Source organism: Myzus persicae, unplaced genomic scaffold, assembly GCF_001856785.1.
Source record: "Myzus persicae strain clone G006 unplaced genomic scaffold, MPER_G0061.0, whole genome shotgun sequence".
In the NCBI taxonomy this organism is placed as follows: Eukaryota; Metazoa; Arthropoda; class Insecta; order Hemiptera; family Aphididae; genus Myzus; species Myzus persicae.
In genome coordinates, this window is record NW_019103889.1 from 586383 (window position 1) to 600077 (window position 13695).

The following is a 13695-nucleotide window of genomic DNA, read 5'->3' on the forward strand; positions in this document are numbered from 1 at the left end:
CGCCGCGCCGTTGATGATATACTATACAATGCACACATATATATATTATTGATACTATTAGTAGGTACGTGTACCTAATATTGTAATAATATATTATATACTAATATTACATTCCTTACTAAAAGTAACGATAACGTATATATAACGTATTGTAGAAAACTAAATGGTAAATTTTTCCAGGGTATTTTATTTGGGTGCATGTAAATTACACCGATTGCTCTCTTTTTTTTTTTACAGAAATCAAGTTTTTATTGAACGAAAGAAAATTTTATTTTCCAATCTGTATTTACATGTAGCACAATAAGTAAATGGGATGTTGATTGGAGGGAGGGGGATTTCAACCTTTTTAAAACTTTTTCCATGTAAATTCCACAGGTACTTTTGTGCTACTTGAAAAAAATGTAAATTCCACCAGTACGTTTTTTACCTGGAAAAAAAAAATGTAAATTTCACCACGTTTTTTTCTATCAGCAACAAAATTATCATTATGTAAATAATAGATATCTACATCATTTATGTACCGATTTATCATATATATAATATATATAATATTTAAGAAACAAGAATTTTAAATGTCATATTATAATCAAAAATGATCACTGAATATTCAGGTAGTTAGTTAAAACAAAATAAATATTAAATTGATAAAATAATTAGACAGTCAGTCGACAGTTGATGTGTGAATATCCTAAAAATAGTTGCAATCTGTGGATTTTACTATCAGTGGCGTTTAAGCGTTTTACAGGTCAAAAATATTAAGAAAATACATACCGGTGGAATTTACATTTTTTCTTAGGTAAAAAAAAGTACCTGTGTAATGTTCATGTTGTAAATTTAACCCAAAAATTGACTACCTATAAATCGGATGAATTTACATTCGCCCTTTTATTCAACATAATTTAAAAATAATGTATTTTTTATAAATTGTATTCAATCATTTAAATCAATAATGAGGAAAAGAGTACGAAAATCAAATTATTTGTCAACAATATTATAATATGTTTGTTATTAATATATATTATTACTATCATACTCACTGTCTAAATTCCAAACCTAAAGAATAGAAGACGATTTAAAAGTAAGTATTATAATACACAATAACATGCCAGCTAAATATTTTTTTTTCTATCAAATTTTAAAATTTCAAATGTAATCTGAATACTTACCCCCCTAATGCCTTGCACAACAATATTTTACACTGCTCGTTTTTGTTTGACACCTATAGCTTTAGGTACCAGGTATCCATATTACCTCGTATATTATATAGTACCTATATAAGATTAAATCCTCTCCTCAAAAAAAATTGAACCGAACGGCGAAGAGTCCACATAAGGGCGTTCGTGTCTACGGTGACCGTTCAATGGAGATGTACCTAATATTTTATTGTACCTACTATTAAAATTTATAATACACTAGCTTTTTGTATACGTTGTTTTTTTAAATAATGAAATATATCATATATTCATCGTGTACACGATAACGTGTTAACTCCTTTCGGCGTATCCATCGAACTCACAGTACCATTATCCTGCAGCGACGCGTTGGATCCTGCGTCCTTTGGAACTGACATCTCGAGGTCCGATGGACTGAATGGGGTCCGTTTTGTGTCAGCACGTCAGAAAGCTCAAAAGGCTTGTAGGGCAGCTCGGCCGGAGCGGACAAACACTGGTGGTAGACTTCGGAGTCTCCTGCTGCGGTTGGTTGATGACAAGTCGTGGCCACGTTCGGCGTAGACTCGTGTCTTTTCAACGTCGGCCAAGTTCCAACCCGTGTCGAAAATTTAGTTGGAATGTTGAACTTTGCCGATCTCAGCTCTTCAAATATCCTCTTCATATTTTCGCTTTCCGTTAACTATAGCATTACGGTGTCGTTAGAATCTACGGTAGACATATTTTATTATATGACTTAACAGCGTACAACGATACAACAATTAATACTGGGAACGTATAGAACACGATGCGCACGTAGATGCTTCAAGATAGCTTAGCTAGTGGGCAGTGATCAACACTAGAAAATAATTTTCTAGTTACAAAAATAATTTATACTAGTCGAATCTAGTTTTGCTGATTTTCAATCGGCCAGAAAAATATTGGGAACCCTATTAAATACTATTTTAAATGCATTAATTTAAAATTTAAAAAAACAAACAAACATTTTGATTGTATGATCAAGACTAAAAATATCTAATTGATGATTTACTTAATTGACATATTATTAAACCTAATTACAACTTGTGAAAACATGAACTAAAGAATTATCTCAGGTACCTAATATATTAAACGTTTATCTGTGGATAATATATTATTATATTAAATATAAACAAATTGTATTTATAAGTACACCTTGCCTACACAATATTATGAAACCGGTGATAATAATATAGATTATAATTAATATAATGTTTAAAAAAAAATCATGTTTGTTATTCATTCAAAAAGCGTGTAAGGAGATGTCGCTCTGATGTACAGTAGGTCACAAGTGCCAGTGGGTCACTGTAGTCTGTAATGTAAGATGTTGAATTTAAATTCAATGATATAAAATCATTGTGTATGAAAAACTATTCTGAGCGTAGACGGTCTGTCAGCCTATGATATTACTTAGTATATTTGATGATGTTACTATGATTAAAGTAATTCATTTCACTTTTAGGAAATAGTACTACAGTAAGTTAACTTCATTTTCGCTAAAAACAATTTTTTTTGGTCATTATTATTCGAAACCGTCGAGAGTGTATTTTCGATTGTGTGAACTTTCTGGGTTGCAATATTTCACACACGCAATATTATTATTACTTTTTTTTTTATTAATTATAGTCCCCTGGTTTCGTGGCTTATTGGGAGATACCACTTATTAGAGGTACACTTGTTTTTAAACTTATTATATTCCTATTTTTTGTTACATAACATAACTATGTAACAAGAATAGAACTTATTATGTTCTTAAAATGTAAAATATCATGATGATTTTCATGTTGTAAATATTTTCGTTTTTAAAGGCTTAAAAAACTGAGATTCAAATCTCCTCTCCCAAACATTAGGTTTCTTAATCATTTAAATACTGAACACTTCAGGACCGTATTAACACATCGGTTTAGGGCCTACGGTAGCGTAAATCCGGGCCTGCCGAGAACAATCATAATATTTTACATCGTCGTTCGTCCGCATTGGTGACGGTTGGTGATGGTGCAGACGATTTAACTGTGAAGCCATGCGTTTCCGATCGAACGGTCGCGCGTAGTCCGCCTGATCGCATAGCTCCGTGTGAGAGTCGAACTCGACGTCGGGTTGATGGGTGTGATGAGAGGGTTGCGAAGGAGTCGTCTGCGTTACGCGCCAGCGATGTACCCTTGCAGCTAGTCCGGGAGCGGACACAGACGGGAAACGTGCTTTATTTTAAGCTGACGTCTACAGCTAAACAGCATAAAATTCCGTTGTCTCTGACAATCGTATCGAAAAACAAGAGAGTCTTACAATCATGCCAAGGTTTCAACTGTTCATGATTTTGTACAGCCAAACATTTGTGATTGGGTGACCATAATTTATTTGTGTAGTACAAACATTACTTATGAGTTCTAATTTGAAGAACTGTTCTATATCATGGTAAAACATCATGCCTGTGGACCAATAAAATAGAAAACAAAATCAATAAAAAAAAAATGTACAATCAGTTTATATCAAATAATATTACTTGATATTTCTATTGTGAGTACTAAAATATTCTAATATTTCGAACTATCTGTGGATTACTTTTATTGTTGGGCATATTATAAATTAAAATATGAACTTACATATATTATTAGTTATGATTCTAAATAATAAATTTCATTTTTTGTAAATAGTTTATAATAACAATGTACAATATACTAATATACATAATATTATATAATATAATACTTACGCGTACGTACATTGTACGATTTAGATGGCCGGTTTTTTTTTTTATGAATTATAAATCATTTTTATCACGCGATGCGTTGTGCAGGGTTATTCAGGTGTGCGTATATGACGGACACACGCAAAAATCATACCGAAACATCGTTTGATGTCAGTCAGATCACCGAAAACGTTCCGATCAGTTGCGCCATCAGCAGAATCAAATGTGAAATGGGTAAGGTTGAATTGCACTTATTTTTTTCAAATTGCACTTAGGTCCGAAAGGGTAATGTTCGGATTCCACTCTTGTTCAAAAAAGGTAGTGTTCGAATTGCACCCAATTGAATACAATATGTAATGTTTGAATTTCGCTCTCGAACCGCATTACATAAAACCTATTTACCAACGAATATCATTCGACGGTTGGAAAAATAATTTGTATTTTTAATATTTATAGTTTATTGTTTTTGTTATAATAATTAGAATAGTATATGCTATATAGTTCCAATTTCAAAATAATAATGTAAAAATATATGTTTCAGTTATGTAGTATCGACCGCCATTTACACACACTTATTGCGATCGTCAGTATTGCACAACATCCATATGCAAGGCCAGCGCTAGATGATATATTTTATGCATAGAAGAGATCAAAATATTCTGCCTTTTGTTTTTTAACCCCCTATCAACCCTATAGGTGGACTTAGAGCAAGGACAAGGGACGAATATATCCCTCCCTAGAGGATAGTAGTATATTATAAAAAAATTTAATATTTTATATAATATGCTTTAAAATGATTGATTATTGAGGCATCCTTCAAAATAAAAATGTATAATATTATGTTCTAAAGTTTTTGCGACAAATATTGTAATATTGTATACATGCACTAGATTGTTAATTATTTTATGTTTGTGACTGTCTCCGACTTCAGTGTTATGCTTTTATGACCAGAATTGGCAGTTAGTCAAGGGTTAGAATAATAATTTCAAATTTGAAAATAATTGTTTAATATAATTTACTCAGTTATGAATTTTCTATCTTTAAAACAAACTTTATTATATGTATAGTTTAATGTAGCTATGTCATTATGTCAACTCTATGCAGGAACATACTAAGCCATATCCTAAGAAAATGCCTTTGAAAATATCCTCAATAAGACCAACAAACTGCCTTTGTCACTATTTCCTGTGAATTTTGTTAAATTGGAGATTAATCTGAACATATTTAAGCTGACAAAATTGCTTAACTTCAAAGTTATCATCAAAAAATCCTGAAAAGATCACAAACAGCTACAATGTAAGCAATGCCAGTCGTACAGAGGCACTTATACTTAATAGATATTGTTGTCAGAACTCACCACGGTGTATTAAATGCAGCCTAGATTATCTTAGACTGTAAAAAGTCACGTGAGTTATCGACCAAATGCGCTCTATGCTTCGGCAAGCACCTCACCAACAATAAATGACCATTTGGTAAAATGTTAAAACAAGAAAGATTATTTTCTTTCTTACAGTAAAACCAAACAAAAAACGTCTCCTAAGGTTGTATCCAAGGTTCCAAATGCTCATACCTAGCCCAGAATAAAAAGATATTATGCAGAATCTGTGTCAAACCAAAATTCACCTTCAAAAGACAGAAACTGTCTCTGCCTTGTAATTACGATTAGTTTCAAATTTAAATGCAATAATAAGTCCACTGACCACTCATTTTCTCTCAATCTTGGTGACATTTCTATACCTATGTATAGTGTCTACCACTTATCAGTTGCCACCCATTTATGAACAAATGATCATCATTGAATGATGAACATAAATGATGCAATTGGATACTAAATTTTTTTGAATACTAAGTTTGAATAGGCCCATTTCGTGTAGCTACGTATAGTAGAGTAATGATACGATTATTACTTTTCTTATACTCTGTCCCAAATAAGAGAGCACCGGGCGGCAGACGAAAATTGGTCGAAACTCGCACATCTATCCCCACTACACTTGGCGATTCCCTGTTTATCACAGCGCCTTCGGAGGCGGCGACCAATAGCAGAGCAAATAGACTCAGCTTTTGGGGTCCGAACGTTGCTCATCAATTAATATGGATGCGCCAAAGCGATGGGCTCTAATATGGAACGGAGTATGTTGTTTTTATACACTATACGTTGCGCTCGACCGCTGACATTGATCCCAGACTACCAAACAATTGAACTAACAGGTGGTTTGTAAATAAGTAATTTGTATTTTTGGTATAAAAATCTACATGGAACCAAATTATTATGCACTTAATAGCTAATAGGTAACATATTTTGTAAATATTTATAATACGTCAGGATAACTAACCTTGATCAATAACACAGGATAAACACAGATTTTCCATTCATTAAATCTTAGCTATACTCGTCATTTCATAGACTCAGATGAGCTCATATTGTTGACATACCAAGGATAGTACACTGCACCAGCAGCAAAATCTTATGGGATTTTTATTATATTTTAATTTTAAAGAGAGTTATGAGTATTTAAAAATTGTAAATTGTTTGTACAACTTAAAATACTCATAACTCTCTTTAAAATTAAAATATAATAAAAAGCCCAAGAGAAGCCTTCCGTAATAATCTTACCTTTAATTTTAATAAGAGGTCAATTCACTCTACTTTATAAGCTAACTGAGCTAAACGTGATCTCCTGAATGTAAAATTTGATATGTTACGCTCTTGTAAGACGGAGACAGCACAAAAAAAAATGTTACTAGTAATTATAACTACCTATTATTGTTGTTATAGTAACTATTAACTAATATATTATGACAAAGTACCTAACCTATTGAAAAGCCCTTCAATCTTTTATTTTCAGTCAATGAGCTATTATTTTGTCATTGAAGCTTATTGCTCAGTTCTGTAACAGACAGCCTAATACAGAAATTTGTTGAAAAAAATAATAAAATATATTTTCCAATCTTTATATAGGTATTGACTATTGATAATAGTTTTTAATAATATTTTTAGATGAATAAAATTATAAAAATGTGATACTGTTGCATACTGCAAACCTAGTCGGAGACACGAAAAATGATCTCTGACCGTCATGCGCCAAACGGTAGTTTTTCGATAGTATTTGTCAAATCAGTAAATCACTATGAATTAGGCTTCTTCACACGGTCTTAGGCCCGGTGCACACTTGCGTTATTTTGACGCCAAACACGTTTATTTTATAACGTGTTTTTTAATTTGTAAATCGCATTACGCATTACGCACCATGGCAGGAAATCAAGAAGAAGTGGACATTGAACTATTTATTGGTGAGGTTAAAAACTATCCTGAGATATGGAATGTCGCTGTCGAAACTTATCATGACCGGAAGAAAAAACGAGGTGCGTGGATAAATATTTGTAGAGTTTTTTGTGATGGATTTGACGAGAAGGACGATAGAGACAAAAATGAAATTTGTAAGTAAATTTGAAATTAATTTTTCAGTTTATATTTATAATATGATATATTATATAAGCTTTACTTGACACTATTTATAAAGTAAATGTATACAAAATCAAAAAAAAAATCGATTCACATAAGACAGGTTGTGAAAGCATTAAAAAAAATATTAATAAAACATAATAATAACGTAATATTACTTAAATATAATTTGTTTGCCATGGAACGCTACCTACATCAGATACAAAATAATCTGCCAACTTGTTTCTTATTTGAATTGATTGGTTGGGTGGTCTTGAGAGATCTCGTTCGATTTCAATGAGTCCATCTATAGTCATTACATCTTCAACGTTGAATCCATCTCTAGTCCTTACAAAATTATGGAGGGCACAGCAAGTCTTTACCAAAAGTATAGATAAATCCAAATTTCCATTGATAGGTTTATTAAACATTTTCCATTTATTTGAAAGTATTCCAAAAGCACATTCAACGTTTCTCCGGGATCGGGATAATCTATAGTTAAATATTCGCTTTGTGTCTGATAAAACTTTACCACTAAAAGGTCTCATTATATCTGGTGATAGAGAAAATGCCTCATCGCCTATAAACGTGTATGGCATATTTGAACCAACTGTACCTGGAAGAGGCTGACTCCTAGGAATGTTTAATTCATTATTCTTGAGTTTTTTATAGAAAGGAGTTCTTTCAAAAATAGAACTATCTGACTCTTTCCCAAAAGCACCAACATCAATATATATAAACTTATAATTCGCATCAACAATTGCTAGAAGCACAATTGAAAAAAAAATTTTATAATTATAAAACAGAGAACCACTCATTTTTGGTTTTCTGATCCGCACATGTTTCCCATCTATCGCCCCGAGACAATTAGGGTATTGACTGTATTTTTGAAAATCTTCAGATATTTTTTTCCATCGGGCAGTTGTCAACTCAGGAAAGCACTCTTCACGTAAGACTTCCCAAATAGCACTACAGACTTTTCTCAATATCTTTCCAATTGTTGTATGACCAATCCTGTATGTCAGATGTAGATCGATCTGATCACATCCACTTCCCAAATATCTATGAAAAAGTTTAAAAGCATACAAAAGTGTTTTAGTTTATTATTATTAGAAAAATCACATAACAATAAAATAATAATATGTAATGAAAAAAAAATAAAACTTAGTTGGATAAAGAAAAAATCATAGTACATGTTATATTTTAGATTCTGAACATTTTCTCTATTTTAGGCAATAAATTTATACAAAAGTGGAAGAATATCAAGGACACCTACACAAAAAGTGAAAAAAAAAAATTAAAATCTGGACAAGCTGCTGAGGTAGGTAAACGGTATGTTTATGCTCGACAGCTATCGTTTTTGCAAACTGCTGGTGCTACAACAGAAACGCAGTCCAGTTTAGGTGGAGAACAAGAAGAATTGAGTGAGTCTGAACAAATAACATCAAAACAAAAAGAGTCTGAAACTCCTCCTATCTATACCCAAAACTAAACCAAAAAACGCAAACATGACTTCGAGACTACTTTAATTGATTTTATGAATGCACCAATTCCTTCTCCGATTGTACCACCCGTTTCAGAAACCAATCCAGACAGATCATTTTTTGAAAGTGTCCTACCATCTATCAGTAATTTCACCGAAGATCAAAAGCTTGAATTCCGTTGTGAAGTTATGAAAATCATACAGCGAATGAGGAATCCACCAGCTATACAAAATTATGAACATTCTCCTAACTTTCCACACTATACACCTACACATGTATCCGGTCCTTTCTATCCTTCACCTCACCATTCCAATTACTTAAACCGTCATCAAGTTCCCATATCTCAAACACGTCTAACTACTTCATTACCTCAACCACAAAGTCCGAGCATGAATTTTAAAATAATATCTCCATCAGCCTCGTCTTCCACAACTATGGACAATCAGGCATACAGCGAAGAAGACAGTATCGACATTTTCAGGGATGGAACTTAAGTTATTCGATAATAATGTTTTGTATGAATTTTAAAATTGTGTTAGAATTTATTACTATTTTTTTTGTATCTAGTTTCTACTTAATGTATTCATGGATATTGGATATATTAATACGGTAGGTATTTAAGAAATTATTAAATATTTTCAAAAACATTACACTGTTTATACATACAATTATATCCGTTATATTTATTTTATACTGTGATGTCTAATTTAATTGACTATTAATATATTATTAAATTATCCGTCTTAAAGTAAAAATTATAAACAGAATTTTCAAAATGTACTTACCTCAAAGTAACAGCTAACATTTCCAGTGGAGGTATAGACAATCTAAAATGCGTATCTGTAGACTTAATCTTCGTCGAAATTTTAACGGCAAGCTCGTCAAAAGATTTTATACTCATTCGAAAGTAGTTAAAAAATTTATCCGGGCTTTCACGTAAATTTTCAAAAGACGTATAAAATATACCTTTCGCAAGTCTTGAATCAGTAAATGGGTGTACCCAATAACGCCTTTTATTTTTCAAAACATATTTTTTGTACACAAGGTACGCAAAAATTATACGTTTTCTTTTATAAATTTCCATCGCTTGTGTCGAATTCATGCTGAAAATACTAGTGAAAAACTAAAGAAAATAAACTCAGTGATACTAGGCGTTTCAACGTTGCGCGTCGTACTGACCCACGTATGTAAGGCGTTATTTGACGCTAGGTGTGCATTGAATACGGCGGCTTCGCCGCGGTGCCGCAGCGTTGCCGCGCGTCAAAATAACGCAAGTGTGCACCAGGCCTAAGGCCTGAAGACCGTGCTTCTTCAACTACATATTTTTGACTATCGATATCGTTTTGTTTTGTATGATCTTGAATAGCGATATCAAAAAATAAACTATCGATACTCCGATTTATCGTTATCTGTATGATTGGTTACCAAATCGTTTTTAAAATATATTATATAAGATATTTTTTTTTAAATCAGTTGTTTTCTGGTAACCCAAACACCCAATACCCAATATCTGGGGGCCATTAAATAAAAATTAAAAATTAATTTAGATTATCGATATATTGTATTGTAATATCAATATTTAAATTTTCAAAAAAAAATGTTTCTCGATATGGATATCAAATCAAAATATCGATATTGATAAAGAAGTCTACTATGAATAGAGAATTTCATTTTAAACACGTAACTGCCAGCAAGGGGGTACAATGTTGAGGACCGATTGTCAGTATGTTGTGTTCGAACAACGGACTGGTTGGGGGGGGGGGGGGGAGATAATTTTTCGAGTAACCGACAATAGTAACCATAGACCTATAATAACTAGTTTATAGGGCTATGATAGTAACTATAGTTAGCTACTACCTAGTTTCTGAGTAATAGAATTATCGAGATATAAATATATATATACCATAATATAATATAATTTGTCAATTGATCTTTTACTAAGAAACATATAAATAGGTGGGTACTTAATATTATTGGCCGTCACTTGCTTGAATATATTAATTTGATTATCGGGAATAACAATATAGTTAAAATATGCAAAAATATGCACATTCAATTTTAGATTTGACATTTAGTATTCACAAACCAATATTTTCTAAATGCTGCTGGATTTCATAATAATATATAAAATCTGTTAAATTAAGGTTACCTAAGAATTAAGATAATATATAGTATGGGATAAAATTCGGCGTTTGTGTTTTACAGAGTTTGATTAACATCGAATAGCAATTAACAAATAACGAAATTATTTGATAATAACATTTACCGAAAAATTGAGGAATTAAGAAAAAATTTTAAAATTAACAGTTTCTTAAAAATCATTTTCCTGCATAAATAATTGAGGTTGAAATTTTCCAATATGATTTTTCCAAATTGGTTACCGTTGTCAGACACTCAGACGTGCGTTATCTAAATAAATATTTTTTTTTTATTGTGCGTGGGAAGTGGGTGAATGGAGACTTATAGGCCCATTATAGAGATAAAACGATCGTATATACTTTAATATACTGTGTAAAACGCGTTTACTAATATAAATAGAAATTATGTAAATTCATAATAATTACTTATTAATATTTATATGGAATAAATTAAAAATAAATACCCAATAAACATTTCTATTTTTTTTGGTATTTAAAACTGAAAAGTTGCTTTTAAAGATTATACCAACGACAATTAGAAAGCGCAAGGTCTCAAACGAGATTGATGACTTTATGTGGAAAAATTGCATGAAAGGAAAATTAAAAACCATCGACCTATCACAAAAAAATATAATAAGTATAAGGATGCTATAGTTGCCAAGAAAAATGAAAAATCTTTTGTGTATTATCAATAAAACCGTACTTATATACTTTCAGCGATCGCTAATTAAATTAGTGAAATCATTTTTATATTGTTCTTAATTCATTAAAAGCTATTCTTTACTTTATATTATACCTGCGTTTTTTCCTTTAGAATCAGATTTAATTTCTGTATTGTGTTTATTTTTATATTTTATTTAAATATATAATTTATTGATTCTACATTTTTCTTATTAAAATTCTAATTAACATAATATTTTCTGATTCATATACTATTTATTTTTTGTTTTTTTAATCATATAGTTTACAGATTAGTAGTTAGTAGTAGTAAGTTTGAGTGTTAATAGAAAAATAAAAAAACATGTTAATTTGTTGAAGAAATCATCGGTGCCGGTGTTTCTTCATATAGTATTAAATGGTAAAAGTATGAAGAAATTAGTTTTGGTTTTGACGTATCATATAGGTTGTATATAATATATTATAAGCTAGATAAGTACATGTTTTGATAAAATGAACAGTTCATCTTTCTACTTATTGTATAATACTTGTACAATAAATTGACTATTCAAAATTAAGTCTCAGACTTAAATTGACAAGAGTAAAGGATAGTATGCATATGAATATTTATATTTTATATAGCATTATTGTGTTATAATTTGTAAGTCAACAATTCACACCAAACATTACCTGAAATATTATTTAATAAGAAAACGGAATCGATTTAAATGTAATAAAATAAAATCGAAAACAAAATAAATTATATTAACTTCTCAAACATAAAATGTGATTCTTTAATACAAAAAGTTAATTAAAAATCAATTAAGTTAAGTTAGTAGTTATAAATTAACAAAAAACAAAACATACCTAGACAAGCTACAAAGTTAAAAAAAATTATAATTTTGTTCAACTAGGTAACTTTAAATTTTAAACTCGATTATGACCAGCCTTTGAATTTGTTCAATAGTGATCAATAATTGTGTAAAAAGTTTGCAGATTTGAAATCTTGACTTCAACAATCTAAGTCGCTTAACAATGTGGTATAATTCTGATAACCTGTTAGGTTTTATTGATCAAAACAATTTATAAATAGTGATTTTTTTTTTTTGTAACTATTTGCTATTGAGTAGCTGACTAAAATCTAACTATACTGGCCACAATACAAACCAAAAACCAACAATGCTGCTAATGTTTAATATTCGCAGTACAAACAGATTGTTCTTATAGTTCGTTAGTTTATGTTTAGCTCGTCTCCGCGGCACATGTGCCTGGACAGTAGAAACTTCAAGAACTGTTACTAAGTTTCATTCTTTACATTTTTTTTTTTACTAAATGGCACAGAAAATGAACGCCAAGTCGTTGGAAAATGCCAATGAGCAACGGTCCGTGATGGTTGGCTCGCTGCAAGATTTGGCATTCGACGGTGGGATGACGAAGGTCGGTTCCCAGTTGCGGCGTGCCATGTCATCACCGGAGCTCAGGACTGAATCGCCAACTTTTCATCACGTCATAGCAGAGACCGGTCCGTCGCCGGTGCCAACCTATCACGAGACTGCAGAGTTGGACGGCGCCGACGTGGCCATTTCAATATTCGTGGAACTTGATTACTGCTATTTATTCATTGAAGCGCTGGACTTGGCTGTAGACCGGAGAATCAAAGCTGTCTGCGAGCCACCACTACGACGCACAATTGCTAGAAATTTCCAGTCGTCGCCAGAGCTAAGGCTTCTGTCTCCGGTATATTGCGGATTGAATACCGTCCCGTGCGTGGCAGAAGAAGTCCCAAGTAAACCAACACGAAGATCGCTTTGGAAGAGGTCCAAAAAATGCTTGTGGAAATCATTGGTGAATGTTGCTCGCAGAATATGTTTCTGCCATAGTTTTGTAGACGTGGAGTAATTTCATCAACTTTGACCTTCACCGCACACTCATGTATTACCAGTTACCACAATCAACCACCCGCCAATCTGTAGTATTTGGCGTACCATTGGACGTATCAGGCCGGTCGAAATGCACCACTTGCTGTGATACGTCTTACTCCGTTTGTCAAGTTTATCGTCTTACAAGTCGACGTCTTATGACGTTCTATTCTGGCACTGCA

The 13695-nt window shown here is 31.9% G+C and overlaps 2 protein-coding genes across 2 annotated transcripts; one reads left to right on the forward strand and one right to left on the reverse strand.

Annotated features, from left to right (window-relative positions):
- Positions 1–7494: 7494 nt before the first annotated feature.
- LOC111035951 (protein ANTAGONIST OF LIKE HETEROCHROMATIN PROTEIN 1-like) lies at positions 7495–10128 on the reverse strand. The gene is made up of 2 exons (XM_022317795.1): positions 9585–10128; positions 7495–8377 (listed from the first exon to the last, which is right to left on the reverse strand). Exons 1-2 carry the CDS (start codon positions 9899–9901, stop codon positions 7495–7497), a joined length of 1200 nt encoding a protein of 399 aa, XP_022173487.1. The 5' UTR covers positions 9902–10128.
- On the forward strand, positions 8532–9381 carry LOC111035954. Its single transcript, XM_022317798.1, has one exon. It carries the CDS (start codon positions 8853–8855, stop codon positions 9291–9293), a length of 441 nt encoding a protein of 146 aa, XP_022173490.1. The 5' UTR covers positions 8532–8852; the 3' UTR covers positions 9294–9381.
- Positions 10129–13695: the final 3567 nt, after the last annotated feature.

Excerpts from the sequence above, each read along its gene's own strand:
- LOC111035954 (XM_022317798.1), top strand. The coding sequence starts at position 8,853 with ATGAATGCACCAATTCCTTCTCCGATTGTACCACCCGTTTCAGAAACC.
- LOC111035951 (XM_022317795.1), bottom strand. The coding sequence starts at position 9,901 with ATGAATTCGACACAAGCGATGGAAATTTATAAAAGAAAACGTATAATT. Across the intron at positions 8,378-9,584 it reads ATGTTAGCTGTTACTTTGAG|ATATTTGGGAAGTGGATGTG; the intron begins GTAAGTACATTT and ends ACTTTTTCATAG.